We start from the raw sequence: 27,720 nt of genomic DNA on the forward strand, positions 1-27,720 counted from the left end.
ATTTTTGGAGACACATGCCAATTCTAAACATTCGTTTCTTTACTGAAAACTCGGCGTGAGGGATAAAATCGCTTTCTTTCTCCAAATACACAGACCACGCATCAAAAAGGTAATTAACAGTTGCCTTTATTTGCTGTATTCAAGTTCTACATTTGCAGCGTTGATCTCCTCCCCCTTGGGGGCTGGGAGCTTTTCAAGTAAGTAAAACACACAATAGACTTTCCCGAATTCCAACAAACAATGGCGCCGAGTCGAGGTCAGGGTGGACAAAAATACAGCAAATGTATGAAAATGTCCACCCCAACCTCGCTCTGGTGCTATTGCTCGAACGCACTGAAGTGGAATGCGAGAAAGGTCTATTTACAGTTTCCCGTGGCCCTCTGTGGGTTCTAAATGCCTTTGTTATTATATGATCTATACAATCAAGGAATGCGTTGTTATAACTATATGACCAGGCAAAATTTTTGCCCTAAAAATCTTTGAGCCATTTTTAGAACGATAAAATAGATCAAAAGACAAGATCTAAACAAAATCTATATTACTTGCTACCATAGGGCCGGCATAGCCAGAAATTCGCGTCATGTTAATTCTTTCTTGACACTTATGATTCAAAACTTGTAAGTGGAATGGAGTTGGTGATAAATCCAATCCCTTGCTCTGATTGGTGGATATTTGTTAGAGCCGTCCAGACATGTGATCATTGTGTCGTCATCCGGGTCATAAAATAACACCAGAGAGCGGCGAGGTACGCGGCGTTTGAGTTCTCCTTCGGGAATAAGCACACGGTGAACCTGACGAGACAAAAGAAGATTCTTAACACCGCCAGAGCTTTTCCTTATGATTCTAAGTATATCTGCGTTCATAAATCATGGATATGGAAGATAAAGAACAATATCCGCACCACCAGACTGATTAAAACTCCAAGTACAAAGATACAAGAGGTAGCATGCACTTTTTTCAACCAATAGTGACTCACTGGCACTAGCTTTCCCGCGCTTTGCGTCAGCCACATGTAATTACTTCGAGTTTTGATTGGCTCACTGGATTGTCTGTGTCCTTTGTGATCGGCTGGAGTGAATACTTTGGTTTTGGTTTTACGACACTCTTGAAAACTTCTCTAAGCGTTGGTATTTATTACTTAAACTGGTTTTCTATTGTTACTTCTGATTGGTTGAAGTGCGTTGCGCAAGTTTTTTGAACAATTTAGAACAACTTTTTCTTGGACCCGTGGGTTCTCTTTGTAAAGTAGGGGATCAAAATTGTCTTTATCAGGTCTCATAACACGTTAATATGTTTTTGATCAGCTCTTTAATTTAATTTTTTTTCTGTATTACACTGTCCCTGAGCTTTCCGTAGCCGCATATCCTCGCATGCGCAGTATTTACTTTAGGCTTAATTTGCAACATACCACAGATTTGTATGTATCAGCGGTCCATCGCTGCATCAAGTCATCAATGTTCACCAATACTGTTCCTTTCATGGGTAGTGCAGGTACAAATTGTCCATTTACGTTAGTAACCTGAATCAGATAAAAATGTTATACCAATTATCGCAGCGCAAGCGGAAGTAAAGTAAATGGCATCGGGCGCAAAAGAAATGGTCTTTTTAGCGGCCTGATGGCACTGAAAATATCTAATGAAATGACAAGTTGTGTAAGAACCTGTGGTGCTCACATACTTGCCTCAAAATTTTAAGCAAAATGTGCATAGGGCGATCATTGCTGACGTCATTGTTTACATTTTGCCTCATTAGCATACGACTTAATGTGGAGAAGGTATCCTGGTAAAGTCTGCATCGAGCCAAGTTGCCCATCAGGCCCGAGTACTGTAGCATGAAGCGACTAGGAGTATTTCTACTCCCCCCTGGATGACATGCTAGTCCATCGCAGGGTTACCCCCAGCATTATGTTCGCCGGTACCCATTTATACACCTGGGTGGAGAGATCTTGCCCAAGAACACGACGCAACGGTCCCCACCCCCAGCATTTTTGACATGTTGCCCTAATAACGCCCGGTACCTACATGTAGTTAAGTTCCTGGGTCAAGGGTGAAGTCATTGTGAGAGTCATATGGCTTAAGCAACACGACCCATCACTGATGGAAACCATCCCAAGAAATGTACATTAAAGGTCGTGCTACTAGAATATAGAGAAATCCACTTTAGACACTTCTGACGTATTTGGAAAGATTCGCTCGTTAGGTGCCCCTGCTCTACCATATAAAGACTTTTTCTCAACCCTAATGGAAAACCAAGAAGTGAAAACTGGTGCACGACAAAATCACAGTAAAGGTATTCCTTTACATGAATATCCCTAACCTCAAGTCCACCAACATCATCTTGAATCAGCAGTGTAATTCCACCATAATCTGTATGTTCCCCACAGCGTATCTGACCTGGCTTGATTTGACTGGGATCTGTTATCATTGGGTAGTAATTATACCTTAACTGAGCACCACCTTTTGGCGTACCTCTCTTTTCAAAGGCACGTTCAAATGTGTTGGGATCCTGTTTGAAAAGACAAGTCTTAAATGGATGATGCTATAGATACTTACACACGTCTCAGTTATAAAGGAAACAGTTACTATGATTCTTGCTTACTACCGCACTACATGTACAAGAAAGCAACTCAACTAGGAGCGCAGAGTTTAAGCCAATCATTTTCACCTTTTGGTAACTTTCTTTATTCCTATTAAACTGAAATATTTCGACAGCACGTACAACTGAAAGCAAAACAAAATCCCCATCTACATACAGTTGAACTCCGCTATTTCGAACTCTCAGGGGGAACGAAAAATAGTTGGAAATAGCGGAAGTTCGAAATAGCCGATGGTAAATGACTGAAGGTTAAATCCAAGGAAAATGGTTTTGAATTCGAAATAACGGGGAATTCGAAATAACCGAAATCGAATTAGCAAGGTCCACGTATATATGCAATAGGAAAAGGTTCTCCTTCAGCGAGTCAACTGACCATAACATTCAGTCATACATAGAATGTGACGGTTGAGTTTTCCACTTGCTGGCAGACTCTTAGAGCTCTTTTTTTTTCCCTAAAAAAATTCCGAATAAAAGCGCTCCCCAATTACATGGTAGTCTTTCATATCCAAGTAAGAAAAGAGAGATTCTGAGAACCGTGGCCAGCCAGTGCTTCACTTGGTGATGTAGTAGACAGGATAAGTGTGATAATGATATTCACTTCGTCTAGGGTTGTGGATTGTATATATCATTACTAGGTACCCCCCCCCCCCCCCACAGCTTCAAAACTTATGTAGTAATAATTAGCATGGACAAACCATTTGCAGACCAATAGCCATGACAGAGAGCATCCTTGAACCAAGGTCAGTGACGTACTTAAAAATAGTTTTCACTGTGTTCTGGAAGTCTGGTACTTCTGCATTAGGCCATTCCTATAATGGAAGAATAATTCAATGCTTGGGTTTTAGTATTACTTGTAGGGTAGATTAATTCTTGGTACTTCCAATTGAGGTAAAAGTAAAACTCCATACAGCTTCTGACGCTTCTGTGTGAGGTAACCCTCTCAGAAAGAGAAATTTGCCATTATTAGGTACAAAATCATAGAGAGCGACTCACAACAATGCGGTACTGTTTTATGACAGGAATGAATTGTAAAGTTCTGGAGAGGTGGTGACCAGTTACTGTCTTATGTTAAGGGCTCTTTCTCACTTGGCTAAACGATAGTAGCAAATTCGAAACCGTATTAAAGAGGACTCTAAGAAGAATAAGGGTTGACTTGTCGAGAAAAGAGAACAGAAGGAAAGCCTCCTTTGCAATTGCGAGTTAAGATCGTTCAAAAACACATTCTAGAAACATTTTGAAACTTCCCCCCACCTCCTAACTTTGTTGATGAAGACGAAAGTCTTTCTCCCAGTTTCCCTTGCGGGGAAGAGTGATCCTCACAGCTCAGGTTTGTGAAACGTTCCTTTCAAAATGAATCATCGAACATTTGAAATTCACTCTAGTTACTCTGCAGGCAGTCAAGCTGTCAATCTCGATCTTATTTAATGAACAAAGGAAAGGACAATTATACTTACAAAATCGTCATCATCGAGTATGGACACGTCAAATGACTCCTTCAGATCTCCCGGTCTCTGTATATTAGTGCTGTATCGTGTATTAACAGAAACATTTTGTTAATTATTGTTCAGGATAGAACACTAGCTAAGGCATGGAAAGCTGAGAAGGGCGAAAAATTATTCCTGGGAAGAGATTATCAAGGTACCTTGATAATCTCTTGGTACTGGCTATGTCACAAAGGATGTTTTTAGAGCGACCTATTTACGACCAAAACGGCTGAAAAACTCTACCCTTTGGGGCCGCACATACCTATATAGTCCACATAAGGGAGTACCTCCTCCGCCGGGCGTTTTTCACGAATCTGAGTTGTATGTATCCCTTTGCCGAGTGTCACAAGGTTATTTTAGACCTTTTAGTAGCTGTTACATTGATTCATTTCAGTTCATTTCATTTTTCACAAGCAAGAGTTGTCGTGGCCGTCGATAAAACCAGGAACATGGAACATACCGGAACATCCCGGAACATCGAATAATTATCATAATTATGCGAAAAATATGTAAAATGAAATTTTAAAAAATTAAATCAAACAAAAATAAACTGGTATCAGCTCGGAAAATAGAAACAAAACAAAAACATAAAAAAAGGAAAAAAGAAAGAAAAATGAAAGTCACTGCAATGAGTGAAGGCTAGCAACTAAGAAGAGTAGTCCATTCCTTCCAGTCGTTCGCCGTCAGTATAATCACGTGACTGTCCTTTATTCCCAGATTTCGTTCTTCACAAAAAATTAAGGTGGTGGCGTTCGAACTCCTTAATCAGACCTAAAAGTATGGGTACACGAGTGTGATTTCTTTATTCAATTCATTACGTCAAAACAAAGATGTGCGTATACACGATTTCTCATGAAGAAATAGTTTCTCCATGAGATAGAAATAGAAACTCTTCGGCATCGAGTTTCTTGTCTAAACTAGTTCGGACAGCTCGACCTCTGATGACAGTGTAAACAAGTACAAACACAAAATTTAAAAACATTCGGCGACGCGCGCGCTGTCTTACGGGGTCGCTGGTCAAAACTTAATTGTCTCTAGAAATATTTGTTACAAGTGTTGGCGATCTGAAATTGAATTCCAAGTGTCGCCAACAGTTCAAATGCAACTCCTAGAAAATGTTTGTCCAGTACAAGTTAATACTTAATTAATTAAGAATACTTTTACCGCAGGCTATAATCTATTCATCGCTAGTTCAACTTCACGTGCAGATCGTTATCTGACATTCGATCAAACTTAGTTTTCTATCGAGCCATTCGAACACCACCAAAGGAAACCAGACATGCGAAAACCGCGCGTGAACGCGCTGCTCTATAAATCTTTGATTACCACTAGTTTATTAATAATAACTTGCTTGTTACTCGGGCTTCCGGAAAGGCCGAGTCTGCACTTAGTGGACCATAGTGCCAGGCGTTCCTAGCGGAGCGGCGCGAAAACTGGGGATGATAAATAGCAACATGAAGATGAAATAGGGACAAGACTATGAATACTGGCTTAAAGAGCAACGGTATGATGCTCAGACAAACACCTCAGATGTTGGAGAAATCAGGGATCAAAAAAGGAGACGCAATGAATTACCTTGCATTCATCGTCAGAATCGTCCATGTTTGTGTTGAAAAACAGAGTGCCGAAAAGCGACGTGACGCTATTGGCGGGAAAGAGGAGGAGCCTGCGCTCATTGTGGTCAGTTGAATGAATACCCAACACTCCCTACCCCTCTGCTACCGACTCCCCTATCCCCAATAATATCTTTTCATATTTCAAGCTGATACCAGTTTATTTTTGTTTGATTTAATTTTTTAAAATTTCATTTTACATATTTTTCGCATAATTATGATAACTATTCGATGTTCCGGGATGTTCCGGAATGTTCCGGAATGTTCCATGTTCCTGGTTTTATCGACGGCCGAAAAGTCGTTGAACATGGGACGACAGACAGTCAACAAAACGCGTAGGCCAAGTCGTCTATAAAACAACGTGTATCCAACAAGTGACACAAGTGTCAGTGTAATAGTCATTTTATTACTGTCAATTTTAATTTTGGCTATTCGGTCGAAAACCAACCTCACCGGGCCCCACAGTGTAATTTTGCATGGATCAAAATACTGTCCACCCCTCCCTGAGAGTGAGACGCTAATTATCAGACGCTGTTCTGGATAGGAGCCCGCATTCCTTGCCTGCGCGAGGCTGCGCGCAGTGATCAGAAGTCGTGATTTCCCCCAGTTCACAGACAGTTTGGAATATGAGGAACAATGAAAAGGACAGAAAATTAACTGAGATTACTTTGGTGGACATTTTGTAGCGATTTGTCTAGTTTTATAGGATTCATCGGTTTTCGAGCAAAAGAGAGACTGCTCGCAGTCTAAGTCTTTTAGTGAGGATCAGCCAAAATTTGTTACCGTACTCTCGGCCCGCCTTGAACTGGGCAAAGCAATGTAACACACCGAAATCAATTCTTACCTACCCGGGGAGCTCGCAAACAACGAAGAATGCAACAAAACAACAGTGTAAGTCAAATTTAATTACTAATATAAGCGTTGGAATTTATACTTATACTAATTTGCTTCGTTTCCAGACATATATAAATTTAGTCTGCACAGTCCTGGGGCTCTAATCGTTTAATAGCTTGGGGAACCTGTGTGACGAGGGCAAATTTAATTTGATGAAAACCAAACTATTTCTCCCTTTATTACGTCAGTTGACAATTTTCTTATGTCACATGCAAGAATAATAATCAGTCCGGAATATCGCGATAAATTAGGACATCTGTGATGTCACGAAACTTACGTTTCAACCAATGAGAATGCGTGTTTTGGTTGGGGTGTTGTGTTTCACAACAAACCAAGAGATTCAAGATGGCGGACAAAGAGAATTGCGAATATTTTCCAATGCCATCAATGCGGGCCTTCAGGAGGTATATATTTATCTCGAATTGAGTTAAATACTGTCCAAATTATAAAATAAAGGGAAATTTTGTGTTCGCGTTCCATGTCACAGACAATTCCGTCCGCCCAGATAACGATTATCGTCGAACCGAAGGAAGCACTACGGAACGTTATGCGGGCCATGCTTGACGAGCTGCTGTTATCATTCTTTGGAAAGAGACCGTATAATCGGTAAGCATCTTTACTCTGCATTTTTCTAAGCACAGAAATGATCGATATGAGAATTGAGGCTTTCCTCTTATCTAGTGATTATCGGGCGGAAATCGACAGCACGCGCGTGTTCTTATATGCCAGCAAAGATAAATTGTAAATGTCCAAAATGTTATACGCTTTGGCTAAATCGAGGAATTAAAATCATTATTAAATCAGAATTTTCAATAACGCATACGAGTGAGAAATTCTTGCTCTTTTATACAAAATATACTAAGCTAGAAAAATGTATCCAAAATTTTAGTGTTGTCAGATGCAAGGACAGTCAAAAATTCCGTTAATATATTTTTTGTAAATCTGAAATTTCTCCATTTTGATATTTATTTCAAATATTTCTTGTATCTATTTGTTACTGTGCTAAAAGATATCATGTCTGATTTCCACATTTAAATTATGAAAACTTACATATAATTGCTGACTTTCACAAGTTATTTACCCAAAAATATCAAAATATAATTCCAGGACAGGTTGACAAGGGAGCATTCACAATCCATCCACATGTTCCAAGGTTTTATTATATATTTATTTAAAGTATACAAAACAAATTCAGTCTTCAAAGTGAAATCCATTTTATTTTATTCACTCTTTAGGTACTCGTGACCTTGAAGTTGCCTCTTAGCAGAATGCAGGACCTGAAACAAATCACAAGCGCTTAGAAGATTATTACATTGCTTACAGATGTCAATATTATTACAAATGTATTTTTCGTTTTAAAATATGAATTTATTTTGAATGTAGTTACCACATTAGTCTCACTAAATAAGAGATTGCCCTCAAGTGGTCTGATGACTCCTATGTTTTCTATTTTTTATTACATATTCTTAACCAAACTGATATGTTTCCTGTTCACAACCAATAATATTAATGTTTTGCATTAGTTTCACAGTTAGTAATGTTCAACACTCAACATTACATTCTAAACTCTTGCACCTTTTCAGTCTTTGCTTTCATAAAAATTATTTTGCAAAAATATTACTTTCTGGTACATTCAAGCTTCATGGGGAGGTGAAAAGAATCATCATCTACTAGGAACAGCTGTAGTATGTATTGTTTTTAAAAATGCCAAAAAAAAGAGTACAATGCTCCCCTACAAGCCTTAACTTACATGTTTGCATGGCCCTCAATGTCTGGTAAATGAGCACAAACAATCTCTATCCTTTGTGCCATTCCTTGGGATACTGATAGCATCCATTTACAGGGAATCACTGCACTACCCCTGGCCTGTCTGTTTCGCTGCCACTTCTGTGCTGTAGGTGGTTTTCAACAGGCTGCTAGAACTCCAGTGATAAAACTGGGGTGCACATTCGGTGAATCCACCAAAACAGAGACCTCCCAAATTTGTTTAATTTCGTTGGCGTACTTAGCGACGTCTTCTTTCCTCTCTTTTCCTTTGTTTTTTTTCCCAACAATTCGGTGAAGTGCCTCGAGCAGTCGAGTATGCTCTTCCATGTACTTAAAATTGAAATTGAAAACAACTGTCATAAAAATGAAGGAACGATGCATTACTCAAGCCTTATAACAACAGTGGTTCAGGTACACTCGTAAGGCCTCAAATTCAAAAAGAGTTTACAAAATATCAGGGTTGTTTACAACCGTGCAATTTGGCATGATGAAACTTTAACAACACTAGAACCAGTAAAACATATACACAGCTCAATGAAAAATACGTGAATACTAGGAAGTAACGTGTACTCTTTACTAACCTTAATATTTGGCCACAAAATCGCGTCTACATCGTCGCTTGACACCAAAAAAACTAAATGATTAGAAGACAGTCAACGTTCTCCCACTACCATAATGGCTGCTTATTCTCCTTCTCAACATTTGGTCGCAAAAAGTCCTGGAAAATGCTGGCCAGACTCTATGCGAGACTGGAAACAGCATATTTTCTTTGTCCGCATGAAAGGTCTGCCATTTTCCCTACTAACAATAGCTTCATGACGTCATGACCGTCCTAATTTATCGGGATATTCCGGACTGATAATGGATACTTGGTTATGGAACTTTTTTGTAATGATGTTCACAAGATAAATAGCAGTTACTTTAATCTTTGAGTGGGAGCTAATCAACTTCAGGACACTGGGGGCTTATTGGCTAGGGGCTATTCTTCTCAAGGGCTTAACAACTTGCAGTCTGAAATTTTGGTTGTTCACATCCATGTTCCCTGGGGGGAGTGAAAATGGTGATCAAATGCCCTAAGTCAGGTCACACTAGGTGGCCAAAATCCTCACCAGAGAAACATTCATTGCAAAAATGACTGAAAAAATTCACCCTGGTGCAGCGGCATTGAGCTTTCACTACATCCCAAGTATGTTAACAAGAAACAAAAAACTTTGGAGGTCAATCTTTATGAGCGGCATTGTTGTGGAAGAATAGGAAGATTTTGAGACACCTGGTTCAAATTTGCCACCTGGTCTCCCAGATGGTGTTAAATTCCCACCACAGTAAGTAACAACCATTGTTCTCAAATTCTTGCCCCCTGAGAACATCTATGATCAAGTCAAATGCCCAGGGGTGCTGATACCTATACAGACCCTGGACTTTGTAAATTATAGGAAAGACACTTTCTGCTTTTGCACCAGACTCAATGCCACAGAACCTGCAGAAATTATTGCAATATTGTATTCCTTCCTTTTATTCCCTATTTTCAAACTTTTGTGGAAGTAGAGGGCATTTCCGTGCTAAAATAACCTCATGATTGTTATGTTGTTATGTTGAGATTTTTCCAGTGAAAAATAATTTCAATTGACTAAATCCCACAGGAAATCAGCGACACCAAGAAGCATGCACTAGTTTCTGATTGGTAAACCTGTTGACAGTAATTGACAGTTGATGAAATTGGATTACAACGAAATTGGTGGGCATGATGCCGAAAGCCTGGTTCTTATAGCAGCCGTTCCTTCCCCTTCTTCCTAATATTTTTTGCCTCCCTAGCCCTTCCTCATTTATGCCAGTAACAGTCAGGTTACCACTTATGGGAAGTTTGACTCGATATGCTGTGCTTTAAATTTGATTTGTTAATTTAATGGGTTTGAAATTGCAGTTTGATTTCTATTTTGAATTGCTTTAATCTTAATATGTTTAAACAAAGAAAAATAAAATCAACTGATTCAAACAATTTGAAACCCATATTATTAAGCTTTGAAATAAAATCAGTTCTTGCTGATTAAATATTCTTGGGGCAATAACACTACTGGCTATATAATTATGGTAACCGTTATTGAATGGCAGATGCAACACACAAAACATAAACGCACCTTTCTCTTTCAAGTTCATCCCAGCCATTTTTAGTTGTGCCAGTTTTCTTGGTGTACTTCTGCTTCACATCAAGACTCAGATTGAAAAATTTGTCGTATGTCTCAAAAGTGAAATCAATCTGCAAGGTATTGAAAATAATTGTTATTTACAGATGGTATATTCATCTATAGATGCATTATTCATGAGTTATTAATGTAAATAATCACATCAAATGAATATGCCAGTGCCTCTTTTTTATTGAGCACATGTTCTGTGCATCACATAATGCATCAATCATGCCACATTAATTTTTAAGGGTTGTAAGGAGCTAATCACTTGGGGTGGCCCCACTCCCATGCACTAACATTTTCACAGCTTTTTTACCAACTATTTTATTTTTAGACTATCTTTTCCAACAAAAAGGGCAATTCTGGCCCACATGAGCCCACATCAGTGATTTTGGCCAAATAACATGCACTAACCCCATCTCAAAAATGTCTGATGAGTGTCATGATGACATTATCTGAAACATTAAGTACTTGTCTTGTGATTTAAATCTTCAGGACTCTTGCAGGAGCCTGATTTGAATGCTCCCAGTGATGGGCTCCTGGGCTTTTGTATTAGGGTTAAAATGACATACCACTAATGGCTAATGGCTTCAAGCTAAAAAGCTAATCACTACTCTTGAATAATTGCACAGAAATTTAACCATTACATGTAACTGTTAACTACAGATGGCAATTAGTACAAGAGTGAAAAATTGTGAGGGACCTAAGTGTTTACTTTACTAGGAAAGGGATAGCAAAAATGTTATGGACCCCGAAATTAATTCCATAGAACTTAAAAAAAAAAAACCCACCTAACATATTATTTGTATTTTCACATTTACAAACAAGTAAACATTATGTAGTTGTTATGTTAACTACCATTAATTTTTCATCGGTATTTAGAATTGTTACAAATTGTGTTGCTCTTATGTTCTTAAAGATGAATTATAATGAAATTTGGGAAGAAATATTTACTTTTCTGTATTTTAGAAACAATGCCAAGTGAGAAATTTCATCCCAGATTAAAGATTGATATCCTCTCCTTCCCTCCTCAGGTTGGGTGTTCAGGTTAAACTTCAACCATCTGGTTCTAACCATCTTGGGAATATCTCTCCCACCACAGATTTCCAGTCCCTTCCACTACCAGCTTTCCACTCACAGTTCTCTGCCCTTAAACCTCTACCTCCACAACTGTTTATCTCAGTCAGATTCCCTCAGCTGGGACAGTGTGATAAGCTTTAAAATAATCTGAATAATAACTAATATAGCTTATTACATAACACTTACCACTTCTTGTGGAATTCCATGGTTCTTGAGATACACGAATCCAATTGTACTAAAAGCCTGATAAACTTGATCAGCGAGTTGTTTAACAGCTTCAGCATTTTCCTTCAAGGGATCCTTGAGTGTCAGGCTCATTGCACTGAAGTCCACTACAGGAATACCTGATATGTTCTCCGTCATCTTGGAGGAAACGTATGATGGCCTAAAACCAAGCAGAAATCCAGCATTACATTTAAATCAGTCGACAGTAAGGCAGGGATGTTCTTCTTTATAAGTTGTTTAAATGAATAGAAAACGTGCACCCAAAAAGAATGTAATAATGAACAATTTTTTTTTTCAAGTGTTCTATCGTGCATGACGAACTGCGTATGATGTGCAACCTAAAAGAATTCCAATAACTTATTTTAAAATAACCTTCCAAAAGAGTGTAGAGGGTCATGCTACTCACTGACAAGGAAAAATCAAATAATATTGTTACCTTCGACGTGAACTTAACCTTCGATTTACTCGATCGAGAAAAAAAAAACACTGTAGTTGACACTGGTTAGGATTGCGAGAGGTAGCTCGAGAGTCACGGACAGAACTGAGCCCGCAGACACGTGATCAGAGGTTTGAACCATCAGTCACGAATCTGCAAAACACGAAAGCTGCCGCACAGCGATAATCCACGATTAAATACACTCTCGTTTATATTAGTGTTACTACGATTATCAGTTGAGTAAGGCGGGACGAAAGTTTGGTCACCAAGTTTTAACGTGAAATCGTGTTGTTGTCACGGGCAACTTACCTCGTTTCCGTTGGTAACAATATCAACAGCCGTTGGTCGCCTGTCGCGTCGCCTACAATTTCGCGCGCTTTGCTGTCAATTGACGTCAAAGGCCGACAAGTTGCCAATGGATACGGAGCCAGTTGCTCGTGACAACAACACGATTTTTACGTTAAAACTTGGTGACCAAACTTTCGTCCGCCTTACTCAACTGATAATCGTAGTATTTTGTTTGCTATTTTGTTTTAGTAGTAGATGGAGGGTCTGACAAATACCGGCAAAATTTTTGCCAGTATTTGTCAGACCCTCCATGTACTACTAAGGGCGCGCGCCGCAGTCTGTTGTCGCATTCTCCCATTTGAACACTTGCCTACCCTTGGATATCAAAGATGCCTCCTATTATCAACGCCGACAGACCTACGACAGCTGATCTTGAAGCCCTTGAAGAAACGTACACCCGCTTATAAGAGCTCGAAGATTCTAACAAAATTTCGCAACATAAATGATCTTTTATCCGGCGTCGACAAAATCTGGATCGGACCGGACCGGATCACGGATCGGATCACGGACCGGATCACGGATCGGATCACGGACCGGATCACGGATCGGATCACGGATCGGATCAAGGAAAAAAATCCAAAATTTTGTTGAGCAAATTGCACTAGAGTGACTACTGTGAGCAGAACGTTTTATTTAATTCAGGTGTGATATTCCTTTATTCTTTTATAATATCAAGCCAACTGGGAGCTGGTCACAGATCAATTTTTTTCAGGCTGTTGGGTTTTGATTGCGATGATCAATCATGTCTTCATATCTTTCTCCGCAGTTCAGATAAATGATATTTCGTGTAATCACTTGCATCAAAGGTAAACTGTCATAAAACGAGTCAGTATGGTAATAATAGGACGAACGTATGAATAGAAACACAAAAACTAAAAACACTAAAAATTTAAACACCTGATGATTTCAAACAATTTCCGTTTTTGAGACAAGTCTATACTTTTACAAGATGTGAGTTTGGAATACGATATTTCGCACTGGAATAAAACGAAACAAACCATTTGTATCTCAAGGAAATATAGCTGTTTTTCAAAAAATTCTAGGAATAACATCGATAGTGTGAACGATAACGCAACCCGAGAATAAACAACATTTTAGGAGTTACGTCACGATTTTTAGAGTTATTTTTAGGGTTGTAAAGAGCTGCCTTTAAATAGAATAAAACCTTAAAATGATCGTGTTCTAGGATAGAAAACACTTAAGAGGCAAGAACAAATCAAAACGGAATGAGGATCGTTAAGGATGGCAAAGATTAACGGGGATTGCAAATGACGAACTTGAAAAACTAGGCTAGTTTTTTCAAGATGTGCAAATCGTGACTTAGCTCCTTCAAAGCAAGTCATGTCCTTAAGCTTTCTCACGTAAGTTTTCTCATTAACTGTATTGTGTGTAACGCCAACTGTAACGCTCACATCTAACACGAAAATGTAGCCGAGAATTAGCCACTGAAAACAATTTCAAAAACGAGAATGGGAGGTTCACGCAAGCTTCGAGCCAACTAACGTTCAAATATAACTACATCTGCCTGTTCGTTACAATTTAAATTCGTCGTAAATTAGGCGCTTATGTGACTTTTTAAATGACCTCTTGTCATTCTCTGTAATTAACATGTCATTGCGTCAAATTCGGGATTCTTATTTTCATTTAACATATTTTAGTTTTCCACTTTTATTTTTTATTTATTATTATCTTATAAACGGTTTGATTTTTGTTTTTGATTTTTTTTTCTTTAAAACTTTGTTGTTGTTTTTTCTGTGATCCGATCCGTGATCCGATCCGTGATCCGATCCGTGATCCGATCCGTGATCCGATCCGTGATCCGATCCGTGATCCGGTCCGTGATCCGATCCGTGATCCGATCCGGTCCGATCCAGGTTTTGTCGACGCCGTCTTTTATCCCTGAAACCAGCTACTAATTACGCTCTTCGTTCGTCTGCAAAATCTCTTCTGGTTGTTCCAAGAGTCAACTGCTCTACACTTGGGGATCGGGCCTTTGCTCATGCTGCACCTGTTTTATGGAACTTGCTGCCATTAACTATAAGAACAAGTAGCAGCCTCGCCATTTTCAAAAAGCAACTGAAAACATTTCTTTTTAAGAAAGCTTTTGACTTGTGGAAATAGTTTTAAAGTTTAGCATAGTTGTTGTAATAGTTTTAAAGTTTAGTGATTTCCATTTATTCATTTATTTTAACTTAATGTAAAGCGCTTTTGAGTATATTTGTATAGTTCTAGCGCTATACAGGTCTATTATTATTATTATTATTATTATTATTATTATTATTATTATTATTATTATTATTATTATTATTATTATTATTATTATTATAAGAAGTTTTGCTGCTTTTAGGGCGGGGTTTTTGGCTTCGAGGATAGCGATTAGTATAAGGAGGCTGCTTTTTGGCCTGGACAAAGAAGAAAGCAATTAAAGCGTGGTGAGTCTTAGCCATAACAGAATGGGCCGCGGAAGAAGAGGGCCAGTTGATCAAAGCCAAAAGAAGCCAAAATTTTCAAATACCCAAAATAAGTGGTGACGCTTTGGAATGTCGAATGAAGGTAAAATTTTATTATTTTTACCCGCTGATGTTGTTGATGAGATGAAACGGGTGAACCCACAAAAGGTCGCCAATATTCTCTTTGTCAAAAGAAATGTAAACAGAGACATGCGTGTCTGAGCGTGTAATATTTCGCCCTGGGGCAATCGTAATCAGCTGGTTATTTTTTTCACTCTAGTGAAAGCTCTTTGTTTTACCGCGTTTCGTGCCCGATTTTTCCTAGAAAAAAAAATGAAAAGTATCATTTTCACTGACCAGGCCGAGAAGAAATGCCGTATTCTAACAAACTGTGGGCAAAAAAGAGAAATCTTCCTGTAAAATTCCTCTTGGCTACAACATTCCTGATGGCTTTGAAAATTCCTGATGGCTTCAACTGAACCCAAAAGGAATGCAAGCGGCCTTTTTTTTTTTATCTTTATGCGAACGTCCAGCGCGCGAAACGTGACACGGTTACCGCCGACATCTACTATTACATAACGACCGAGTTTGGTTACGCGAAACGTGACCTTCGTCTTGAAAAGGGTTTTCTCTGACAGTTATTAAAGTATCTCACATTTGTAAACACGTCTAGTCGTTGCTTTGATTAGCTTGTCACAACAATACTCCGTTGGCGTAACCAAACACGGTCGTTATGTAATAGTAGATGTCGGCTGTATCCGTGTCACGTTTCGCGCGCTGGACGTTGGCATAAAGATAAAAGAAAAATAATTGTATTGTGAGCTTGGGTGGCCTGTGGCCGTCCAAGTAAACTTAAAATGGCGGCTTCTGCAGGATCGCAAATTCCGGTGGTTGACTTCAGCGTCATGAGCCTGGAAAACGCAGCTCCTTTGACCCAAAACAACCAAGCTGTCAAGATTGTTGCTAAACAGCTTTACAGGGCTTTTAGTACTATTGGATTTGTCTATTTACAGAACCATGGAATTCCACAAGAAATGGTACGGTACTATTCCTTTGCAGCGATTTGGATCTGGATCTACAATCGTGGACAAAAGTCCTTGGGACACTTACGTAATTTAAAGAATTGTATGTGTTTTACTACTGAAGTTTGAAAAAAGCGCTGCTTTCCTTTTGAAAACGCGTTACTGTTCCCCCTCCCCACCCGGTACAATGTTGAAAATCAGAGGAAATTGCAGGTAGTAGTTCTCAACATTGTATGGGGGGTGAGGTTAGGCAGGTGAAGTTGTATTCGCGTCTGGCCTGTGCTCAAAAGCGCCAAAAGTGCAAATTTGTCCCAAGACTTTTGTTCATGATTGTAGATCTCTCAGATCAAGATCCATCAAAGGAACCGATGAATCCAGTCTGGTCACAGATTCATCGGTCCAAGTGATCCCTGAACGAGATCATTCCAAATGGGTGGCTTGAAAACACAGACCTCTAAAACGCAAACCCCTCAAAAACACAGACCTTTAAAACACAGACCTCGAAAACGCAGACCTTGAAATCACAGACCTTGAAACACAGACTTAAAAGACACAGACCTTGAAAACCTTGAAATGCAGATCTCGAAAACACAGACCTTGAAAAGGTTGTCTGTATACTCATTGAGAAGCTTTGTTCCCTTACAAAATCGACGGGAAAAAGAAGATTTAAAAAAGCCCAAAACTATCATTGGGACCGGTTCAAGTTTATTAATTTTATAAAGTAGTGAAGCTTCCCAATGAGTACTCAGACAACCTTTTCAAGGTCTGTGTTTCTGAGGTCTGCATTTTCGAGGTCTGCATTTTCGAGGTCTGACCGTTTTCGAGGTCTGCGGTCTGTGGTCTGTGTTTTCGAGGTCTGTGTTTTCGAGGTCTGTGTTTTCAAGACACCACATTCTGAATAATAGTATTAATAATAGCTCAATTATTAACGTGTCTTTATTAACCTGTCTATACAAAGATATTAGTAAATACAAAATCTAAAATAAATAAAAGTCCCTCCCATCCTTTTCTGCAGGATCTAACACGTATCTATGTATAACAAGTAAGATAACAACTAATTATTATTACATAAATGACAATCATTGCAATTATTACTTAAAATATCTGAAACTAAGGTCTAACTTTTTCATGTTACTTTTAAAAACATACAAGGTTTCAATCATTTAAATAATAAATTTTGGGAGCTTAGACCAAATAAAAGGACCCGTGTATCTTAAACTGTGTCTCCTGTAGGTAATGGTATTTGAGCTAGGCAAGGAAAAATTGTCTTTATTCATAAGGCTATAATTACTCATTACAACTCAATAGTTCTGAAATAGACATTACATTGGAACAAAATTGTTCTTAATTAATCACACTATTCATAGCATATCGTTTAATTTATATTACTCATATGGTTTGTTAGGCACATTTGATCATATTCACATGTTAATTTGCACCTTAGAAATATTAAATATTATTATTATTATTATTATTATTATTATTAAATCTTTGAAACAATAAGATAGCAATATCTTGGAGTCTGCGGTTACGTAAAGATGTAAGATTAGCTTGAAATCTTTAAGAGTTCTTTATACGAGCTACTAGAATCACAGTAAATAGCATGCAATGCCCATTGTAGCAGCAGCTCGACTTTCCTGTCATCAGAAGAACGACAGTGGTGCCCTACTATATGGCAATACAGTATGTGATCTGGGGTAAAATAAATGCTTTATAAATTATATTGTCAATTTGCCAAGAGTTGGTATTAAATTCCTCAACTCCGTAAGTACTCCTACTAACACACTGCACCCTAACAGTTACAAGAAAGAACATAACACGCTCAGAAGCTTAAATTAGGTAATTTTGCTGCATTTTTGCTGAAAAAAGTGCTAAAGATGGAAAGCATTGACTGTACTGGCTACTTCTATCTCCAAACTCCTGCACACTGGTCTCCTTACTTCTCCTGATTTAATATTTTGCAGGTGGACTCTATGTTTGAAACATTTGATCAGTTCTTTAACTTAAGTCCTGAAGTGAAAGCCAAGTATGCCAAGAAAAAAATGACAGTTCAAAACGTAAACCCTCAAAATGGTTGGGATGCAGTAGAAGTAGAAAGGTCTGTCGTATTGGACGATCCCATGTAATATCTGCACCCCTCTATTGAGGAGCTTTAAATTTTACCCCCTCAGAAAAGTAAACTTTTTACATCCCTTCAAGAAAAAAAGATACATACATACTTTACTTTATTGTTACCTCCCCAATGGGGCTTTTCAGGATCAAAGTGCTGAGACATTCCCCCCTTCAGAATTTATAAATTAAGATCAAAGGCACCACCACAGTTGCCACCTCAGAAACAGCCTTTAAAGACCCCATTCAGATTTCCTAGATCCTCACTAGGTGGGGTGGCAGGGGAGGGGGGGGGGGGGGTGCAGATAAAAAATGGAATAGCCCATTGATTACACTGTTTTATTAAGAATTTTGTATGTATCTTTGACAATGTATCTGAAGATTATAAAGAAGTGGATTTGTCATCTGTACAAGCCCACTAATGATCCCGCCACACAAATGATCCCAGGACTGCAAATGATCTCCAAATTGGACCAGAACTGATCCTAGAATGGGTAAATGATTCCTACAGATGATGCCACAAAAAATTAGGAATGGTGTGGACTCCATGAAAGTTCTATGCAGATTAGATATTTCTAATTACTCTAAGTGAAGAAAAGTCAAGCAACTGAAGGCATAAAAGCAACAGTAAATAATGGTAAACATACTGCACACTTTTTCAATGAAATGAGCAGAAAAATGATTTTTTTTCTCCATCATAATCACAGATCCTAGAAAGACAATAATCCATGCTAGCCCACAAAGAAGATGGTGGACATTACTTACTACCACCACTCCCCTTTTTCCACTTGCCTTTATTATCTAATGATAGTTACTTGATAGAAACTGTAAATAATAAATAATAAAAGTAGAGTGAATCTGAATTTTGTTGCATTTTTTTTTTTTGCAGAACAAACCCAAACAGACCTGGAGACTTGAAGGAATCTTTTGATCTGGAGTGTTTTGATGATGAAACTTTTGTGAGTTAACATTGTCTTGTTATTTTATAATTGAAATCTTGAGATTATAGTTTGAGGTTGTTTGAGCACTGAATTTGAACATTGAATTTTTCCAAACCTAATCATCAAGAAAGTAGATCATCTATGGGATACTCATATATGTGCTAGGAGTGCTGCCACTTCTCCTAAGCATGCTGCTAGTCCATAGCAGATTACCCAGTGTTTGCAGGTTTCCCTAGCAGTACTCTGGTACCCACTATAAATATATACATCTTGCCAGAGAGATTAACACCTTGAGGAAAACAAAAATGATCAATAATTATTGTAATATACAGTGTTGAGACAGAGCACTATTGCTAATTGACAAGGTATGGAAATGAGGGAATTAACTCCAGTTAAAGAGACATTTTTAAAGCTGCTTAGAATTGCCATTGAATATATCCCTTCAGGTTTTCCCTACCAGCTTCCATAAATTAATAATTTGCCTATACATGTAGTATCTTCTTTGGCAGTAATTACTGGACCCAAATTACCCAAGACCCCATCCTCCCATCTGGCTCAGTGTGTAGAGCAATGGTGATCTTATCCTTATGTTTTGGGTATGAATTCCTCTGAGTTCAAAATAATTTTTTTTACTTTGTGTGCCTGTCCCAATTTCCTTTTTAGGGTTAATGCTTGGAATAAGGTTATTTCCAGCACATAAAATTTCAAGGGGGGCAGGGAGGGTAGTCCCAGAAAAATTGTAGGTAGGGGTGTGCAGCTCACCTCCCAAAACCCTTAGCCTGACCCTATTTCAGGCCTGTCTTATAATTAGTCTTTTAGCTCAGAACGATGTTAAGGGCTTTGTGATGATGTTATCAATGATGATGAAAAAGTAGCTTCTTCTAAAAAAACATACCAAATTCAAGAAGAGTGCAAAAACCTTACTTTATTTGAGACTGAAATGGCTAAAATTGATACCTTATTTCTGTCTAAAATGGCTACAAAACCATACACTTTGGCAGTGCACATACCTATATAGTCCATATAAGGGAGTACCCCCCCCCCCAGATAAAATTACTTTCAATGGAATTAATTTTCTACCAGCTTCCATCTACAAGAAAAAGGTGTCTCTTCAACAAACACAACATAAATGCTTGATCGAGTCAGGATTGAACTGGGTTGTGTTAAACTCAGGACAAGTGAACCACTAGGCTATGTAGCTTATAGCTGTCAATGTCACTCACGCAACTCACAAGAATACAGACTAAGCAAAATCAATGTGTATGGGGTATGTTCTTCGCTCATTAGTCATAGGGGGAGGGGGGAGGAAATGCCAAAATTTACTATTAATACCTTACTTGAAATTTTAGATCTAAATAATATCTACAAGATGAAGATTGCACTCTTTGCTCATGAAATTCAAAATGATAAAAAGAGTATTCTAGCTGTTTTCTCTAGTGTTCTTCCACCGGTGTTAGAAATCCATCAACACAACACCAGGTATGCATAAAATCAAAACTTCTATAGGCCAAAAACATGCACTAGATGTGGACAATCGGCATTCCAATTAGTGTATCAAAAATAAACATTTGGGAATCAGTTCCTCTTAGCCAAAAACACTTGTGATATAATTCCTTTAAGAAGCAGTATATGCAGCACCTCCTAAAATACTAATATAGTTAATAATAGTAGTCACTTGTATTTCTGTAATTTATTTATTTTCATTAATGTATTTTTGTTCGACACATTTACCTTAAAGGGGCTCAGTCACAGTATTATGAGTTGTTTTGGCCACATACTAAATTACATGTACCTTCAAATGGTAGGACACCTGAAAATAACAGTTTAATAAGATAGAAAAACACTGAAGAGATAATGATAAACCATAAAGGAACAAGGATGGTTAAGGATAGAAAAGATTAACCTGGATTACAAATGACAAATTTGAAAAATTGAGACTAAACTTTTCAATATGCACAAACTGTGACTTTAGCATCATGGTAACCAGCTCAAAAGCTAATGGCTACTCTGATGATGATGATGATGATGATGATGATGATGATGATTATTATTATTGTTATTATTATTATTTGCCACACAATAATAGAAATTACAAATAATATAGGAAAAGTAGAAACAAAGTGGCGAGGAGACCTAACAGAAACTATAGGGCTAGAACTGTTTAACATCAGTTGAAGAAAAGATGGCGAAAGTCAAAAATTGAAAGACTTATAATAAACTGTTATTCATGTTTTCTTAATGATTTAATCTTCAGTATTTTCTTAAAAGAGGAAAGGGATTGAGAGTTGGTGACCTCGTTGTCAAGTGAATTAATAAACTTAGGTCCTTCAAAATAGGGCAAAAACTTCTTAATGTTTGTTCGACAATACGGTAGATGGTAGTTCTGAGAATTTCTAGTATTGTAGGAATGGAATTGATTGCTTTGGGTGAAATTGTTATGAAACCTTGCACATATTTTTTATTCTTTCCGTAGCCATATACAACATATTTTTCTCTTCTCATATTTGTTTTATGCTAATGTAAATTAATTCTGTAAGTAGTGTGTAATAAAAGTTGATTGATTGATTCATTGATTGATGCAAAAAAAGCTGCCATTATGAATTTTACTCTAAATTAAAAAATGATAATTTATTCTGTTATAGGCCTGGCCCGATACAGAAGTACCAAATTTTAAGAGCACTGTGAGCTCTTTTTACCAGTCAATGAAGGATCTTGCATTAAGAGTGCTCACTGTGATGGCAATTGGTCTTCAAATTGTGAGTTGTGTGTCTAAAATCTTATCTTAAAGTTCAAATTATTCATAAACATGCTCTTAAATGCCAATTATATTTTGGCTAATTTGTGAGCAGCTCCCTTTAGTGATTATACTCTCTATTACCAAGGAACAACATTATCATATCACAGCAATGGTTTGAGTTAATTTTGGGCTGGCCTGCATTGTTACAAGGTTCGCTCTAATTGACCAAACAAAATAATAGGTAAACAACACAAACAGTGCCCCTAGCCCTAAGAACAAAAGAGGTGCAGATAAGCAAGGACAAATCAAAATAGAGTTTTCTTTAAGAGGTGCAGGTCAACTTTTAATTTTGAATTAATTTTATCTAACCTTTGGATGTACAAGTGGTGGGGGGGGGGGGGGCGGGGGGTTGGGGGTGGATGCCATAAGGTTCTCTCTGAGTTTTGAAAACACGATTTAGTCTTACGAGCTGAAACTGTCCTCCATTCTCTGCTGAATTTTGATATGTCAATTGCCTGTCCATCATTTTTGATGTTGCCATGGCATCAAATTTCATGTACGTCTGGCCAAAAATCAACTTTTGTGAGATAATTCTTTCTTTTTTCCAGTTTTCTTCATCAAATTGCAGAAATTCATGAATTTGTATAAGCATGCTGGCTTGATTTTGTGTTAATTTCCGTTACTTCTTGACTTTTGAAGAAAATACTGAAATCCAAGATGGCTGGTCAAATGACGTCATAACCAACAAAAATGGTATCCTTTAGTAGAATACGCTCAGGGCTATCTAATCAATGTAAATTTATTTCGCTCTGCCTTTAGGGCCCATACACCGATTCATGCGCGCGCTCGCGCGCGTTGCTAACGAGGTGAAATTTCACTTCCGGTTACTTACGTTAGCCTGAGCGGGGAAAATAATAACAACTCAAAAACTTGCAAATTCGCTTACATTTTAGAAGTTTTTCTTTGTGTTTCACAAAATACAAAGCAAAAAAAGTACAAGCAAAGACATTATAAGAGAAAGAGAGATAAACAAGAGCAACAGAAGAGAAAAACTAACTCCGTGTGGCTTTGTTTGATCTTACCGAAGTGCGCTGGTAGTGTAAATTGCGCGCGCGCTGATAGGGTAACTTCCAATATCTATCGGGCGCACTTCCGGTTTCTTTAAATGCTAAAGGAAACGCGGTTTTTCATTAAATCCAGCCTTTTTCGACGAATTTCGATTAAAGCCAATGTTGGAAACATAGCTATGCATTCCTTTTTCGAAATCATGCTTTTTTCAGAGAATTACGAATTTTTCAATATTTTGAAATGCTTTCAAAATCTGAACTTTTAGAAATGAAACAAAATCGATGCATAGCGTAATGAGGATTTAAATTAAAATATCAATGAAAAAAATCCCGATAAAGTAATTTGCCTGGGAGCCTTTGCATTTTTTCTGTATTAGTCACATGACCATGGGCGTTGCCTTATGACGTCATCACTAGTGTTACTAATCATGAAAAAGTTAAAACACATGAAATAACTCTGAACTAACTAAAAATGCCGAGGTTATATGAGAATAAATTTTCCTTAGCAACGGCTCGAAAAGATCGGTTAACGGGCCCTTAACGGAAGGAAAATCCGAGGGGAGGGCGTTGCCATCCAGCCCCCCATGCACCACAGTGGGGTTGTGAGTTAGCTTGTGCTTCAGAAGGTTACTAGAGTGTTTTTCCCTCTTTTCAGGAGCACGACACATTCACTCGTTTCTTCAGCAAGGCGGGTACATTCAAGGGTGGAGTCCAAATGAGATACAACTTTTATCCCAAGATACCAGACATGAGTAGAGTGAAACCTGGGCAGATCAGATGTGGGGAACATACAGACTATGGCGCTATTACAGTGTTGTTTCAAGACGAGATAGGTGGCCTAGAGGTGCATGTACAATGTAGTCAAGAATGCAAAAAAATCGCTTGTTTTACGTTTTTTCGACTTTGTCCGAGTTCTTCAAAAGCACGCTGAAATAGAATTATACAAGCTAATGTATGAAAGATCATACATTTGAACTGCGGAGAAAGACCTGAAGACATGAAATTTAAGCCTGAAGAAAATTCAGGCCTGAACGAGATTCGAACCTTTCACCTCTGCGGTACCGGTGCAGTGTTCTACCACTTGTTGTGCTCTTTTACACAACAGGATGTGATTCTTTTACAGTGGGCAGTCTTCCATGTTTTAACTAAACAAATTCCACTGCATCTAATCGTTAGTTTTTTGGTATGTTTAGGCTTAATATCAGGCCCGTTTGGTCTTAGTCATGCCAAAATACAAAACAAGGCTCGACCAAACTCATCTGAAATGCCGCCGAAACGTTCAAAAGATACGGCGGCTAGGTATAAATAGTGTCGGACAAATCTTGGAAAACTACGTATACTGCACACAGGATATCTGTAATGTACGGGCACCAGAACAAGGACAACAGGGGCATTCTGACCCTGAATGGCGTCCATGAAATTTTGTTGAATACACGTAATACATATAATATTTAGTAGTACACCTGCTGCAGTTTTATTATAATTCTTATCAGAATGCCAAAATTCCTTCTCAACCATTTTCCGATGGCAGGTAAGGAACGTGGATGGGAACTTTGTAGCAGCAAAACCAATGAAAGGAACAGTACTGGTAAATATTGCCGACATGATGCAGAGATGGACAGCTGATAGATTCAAGTCCACGGTATTTGATTTAGACTTTTTTGGCCAATTATCAACTTGAACTTCACAATGGTTATTTATTTAACCGCCCAAGCGAATTTTGCAAAGATGACATTTTGAGCGTGAGCCTGACTTCGTAGCGAATTAGCCCTTTTTTATGTCACTTTTGCTTTGGAAATGGGCTCAGGAGAATGCTCCAAACATAGACTTAAAAAAATAATAATTAACTTCTATATATACCTAGGAGCCTGACAGGTTCAATGTGATTGAAAGTTTATCTTTCACTTATTTCCTCAAAATGTAAAACTCTTTCTCGACTTTTCTTTTCGTGAGCAAATTTTATAAAGGATATTGGGCCAGTAAAGTTCCTCCCATTTCCCTGTTACTGATCTACTAACCTATCTATTGCAGGTCCACCGTGTGTTGATTCCAGAGACTGAACTCAAGCACACTCTTCCTCGCCGCTCGTTAGTATTATTTGTTGATCCAGACCATGAGACGCTTATTGAATGCATAGATGGCTCAAACAAATATCCGCCAATCACATCAGGGGAGTGGAAGAAGCGGAGACTTTTGGAAACTTACAACTATTAGAGTGAGCCTGGAGAGAGCCGCACCTAGGAGTGCTTGCCGAAGCTTCAGTCAGTTTGGGATTGAGAATTCTTAGGAGTTTACCACATAGCATTTCTTATTTACCTTTTACGGTGTATTGATAAAGCGGAAAATACCCGCTTTAAATGTCTAATCGTCTTCCAGGACCTCAACCGGCCTGTCCCAACCGCTATCCTTGGGTCGGAGAACAAAGAAACTACAGTCAAACCTCCCGTAAGCGACCACCCAAAATGTCAAGTCGAGGTGGTAACTTACGGGAGGTGGTCGCCTACAGGAGCTTGGACCATAGAGGATCAAAATTTTGCCACATTAGCATGTTGTAATTTCAGAGACTTACCCTATGTTTTAAACAATTTATTCATTTAAAAAGTCAATTTCGAGACCAAATCCGGTTTCCCACTGAAATATTTCCGTCTTTTTTGTACTACCTAGGAATACGGATAATGTTATAACACCTTATTATCCAATTTCCTCTCTATTATCAGTCAAGTGGTCGCTTATGGGAGGTTGAAAACAAAAGAAAATTTTAAACTTATAGCTCTAAAAGTGGTCGTGGTCGCTAACGAGAGGTGGTCGCTTACAAGAGTTCCAAATATAGCGATTTGATTTGGAAACTTCACTATTTTGGGAAAATGGTCGCTGAGGAGAGGTGATCGCTTACGAGAGGTGGTCGCAACCGGAGGTTCGACTGTACTACCATTTTGAGGATAGAGAAAACAGGCGCCAAGCTGCAGAGAATCTTACATTTAAGAACACAGTGCTTTACAAAATTCTCACCCTTATGTGTTTCACAGTACTTTTTTGAAGTTGTCTAAGTCTCTCAGGATTTGTAAACTCAAGATGGTCAATACCTTTTTGTGAATGAATGAACGAACGAACGAACGAACGCACGCACGCACGCACGCACGCATGTACGCACGCACGAACGAACGAACAAAGGAATGAAAAACTTTATTTAAGTGGGACACTATTAACATATTAAAATATGCCTTTATAGCTACATAAAGTTAAAATTAGTTGTCTCTATTTATGTGATGAATATAATTTTAGAAAGCTTATGTGCCCAAATAGCTAACGAACAACGTAGGGATATAATATTGTCAGGTTATAAATTTAACGTAAAGAAGCTACGTCGTCAATTTAATGTATGACTCATTTGATAAGGAATAAAGCTACATTTCGAACAACCAGTGTCCACAATTAACTGCTGGTTTTATTGACTTGCCCGTCATCCATAGTGTTAGAGAGTAAAGAGAGTAAAGGTGTATATTGCAGTGCAGACATATTTTGAGTGAGTGAGAGCGTTTTGGTCTCGGAAACCAGGGAAGCTTGGGTGAGAGAAAGAAATTGACCTGGCCCGGCGGGGAGTGCGCAAAGAAAATGAGACACGTCCTTCTACTTAGATCGTCCTTAGTCTTTAGTTCGCCCGAAAATAGCGGAGGATAATAATTAGACGTTTAGAACACTTCGGAAGATCATCCGATTCATTCAGTTTGTCTATCACTGTCAGAGCTATCCCAAACTGAATCTGTAAGATAGCGCCAAAATCCGTCGTAGTTGACCTTCTCTAGAATATGCAAAACGTAATCATAATCTGTCCACGCATCGCGCGGGGAACATCCGCGCAAGTACCGGCTTAGGTATAAAGCCCATATTGGGATTAACCCTCTCACCTTGGTCTTCTCTTGGCGTGAATTAAGAGTGACTGCTTTTCCGTCTCACCTACGAAACAGAGAGAACTTGCCCTATAGCAACAATACTCGCAGGCGGAACGACCGAAATGCTCTGAAAAAAGCTATAGTGACTGTTAAAATCCGATCGCGACACTCGCTGAAGCAGTCGGAAAGCTTAAAATGCGTTATCAGAAATCGAAAATTGTTAAACTCATTTTATAGTCCCAGTTTACTTTATTAATAATAGCAGAAAGCTAAAAAGTTGTAGTGTAGTCCTCCCTCGGGAGAATCGAAAGAGCTACAGGTAAACTGCGAGAAAACCTGAATTTTTTTTGGTCAAAAAGTTGCGAAACCCGAGACGTCATAAAAACGCGCAAATCATTAATATAAAGTGAAAGTTTTTCTTACCTCGTTTCTATAATCAACTCGTGAAAACCTTATTCTTTTATATACCTCCAGCCTGAGAAAGAACCGCTTTCGGGCAGATTCTTCTCGTTTAGTCCTTTTACCGTGAGTTCCAGGCTACTGGGCTGGTACTCACTCAGGCAGGCTACTCGGCTGTTACTCAGTCCACTCCAGGGCTGTCACGCTCGTTATTTAATATTGGATGCGCATTGGTTAGAATTCGGTTGGATTACCGGTGACTGATAATCATTTATCACTGAAGCTTCCTGTCCAAAATATGGACATTTCTTTAATATTCCTTTGTCTGGTAATTCCGAAAAGAGACTTGATGCAAAGAAAAACAAGACCAAGCACAGAGCGTGCTCAAGCATGGACGTTTGGCAGACAGCGGTGCCAATTGGTGCTTTTGGCTTAGCAGGTGAATAACCTTCTAGTAATGGAGGGGACACCCATGCATGT

At 38.5% G+C, this 27,720-nt stretch overlaps 1 protein-coding gene, 1 long non-coding RNA gene and 1 pseudogene across 4 annotated transcripts; 2 read left to right on the plus strand and 1 right to left on the minus strand.

Moving 5' to 3' along the window:
• Nucleotides 1–94: 94 nt before the first annotated feature.
• Nucleotides 95–13,007, minus strand: LOC145478878 (uncharacterized; annotated as a pseudogene). Its single transcript, XR_014048336.1, has 8 exons — nucleotides 12,278–13,007; nucleotides 11,803–12,001; nucleotides 10,489–10,607; nucleotides 4,050–4,119; nucleotides 3,291–3,404; nucleotides 2,317–2,505; nucleotides 1,409–1,519; nucleotides 95–791 (listed from the first exon to the last, which is right to left on the minus strand). The product of XR_014048336.1 is annotated as an uncharacterized LOC145478878 (transcript).
• LOC145478905 (uncharacterized) lies at nucleotides 4,126–10,309 on the plus strand. The gene is made up of 2 exons (XR_014048343.1): nucleotides 4,126–7,192; nucleotides 7,822–10,309. It is a non-coding gene; the product is annotated as an uncharacterized LOC145478905 (long non-coding RNA).
• LOC145478885 (uncharacterized) lies at nucleotides 11,988–26,370 on the plus strand. Of its 2 annotated transcripts, XM_081457074.1 has the most exons (8): nucleotides 11,988–12,046; nucleotides 14,973–16,112; nucleotides 18,062–18,195; nucleotides 19,096–19,165; nucleotides 21,790–21,903; nucleotides 23,607–23,795; nucleotides 24,483–24,593; nucleotides 24,983–26,370. In XM_081457074.1, the coding sequence occupies exons 2-8, from the start codon at nucleotides 15,933–15,935 to the stop codon at nucleotides 25,163–25,165; spliced, it is 981 nt and encodes a 326-aa protein (XP_081313200.1). In that variant the 5' UTR covers nucleotides 11,988–12,046; nucleotides 14,973–15,932; the 3' UTR covers nucleotides 25,166–26,370. The 2 variants fall into 2 exon arrangements, with proteins under 2 accessions (XP_081313200.1, XP_081313201.1); XM_081457075.1 differs by lacking the exon at nucleotides 11,988–12,046 and having other exon boundaries at nucleotides 16,019–17,043; nucleotides 17,663–18,195.
• The last annotated feature ends 1,350 nt before the right edge of the window (nucleotides 26,371–27,720 follow it).

The sequence above is a fragment of the Orbicella franksi genome, chromosome 2 (genome assembly GCF_964199315.1).
Source record: "Orbicella franksi chromosome 2, jaOrbFran1.1, whole genome shotgun sequence".
NCBI lineage: Eukaryota > Metazoa > Cnidaria > Anthozoa > Scleractinia > Merulinidae > Orbicella > Orbicella franksi.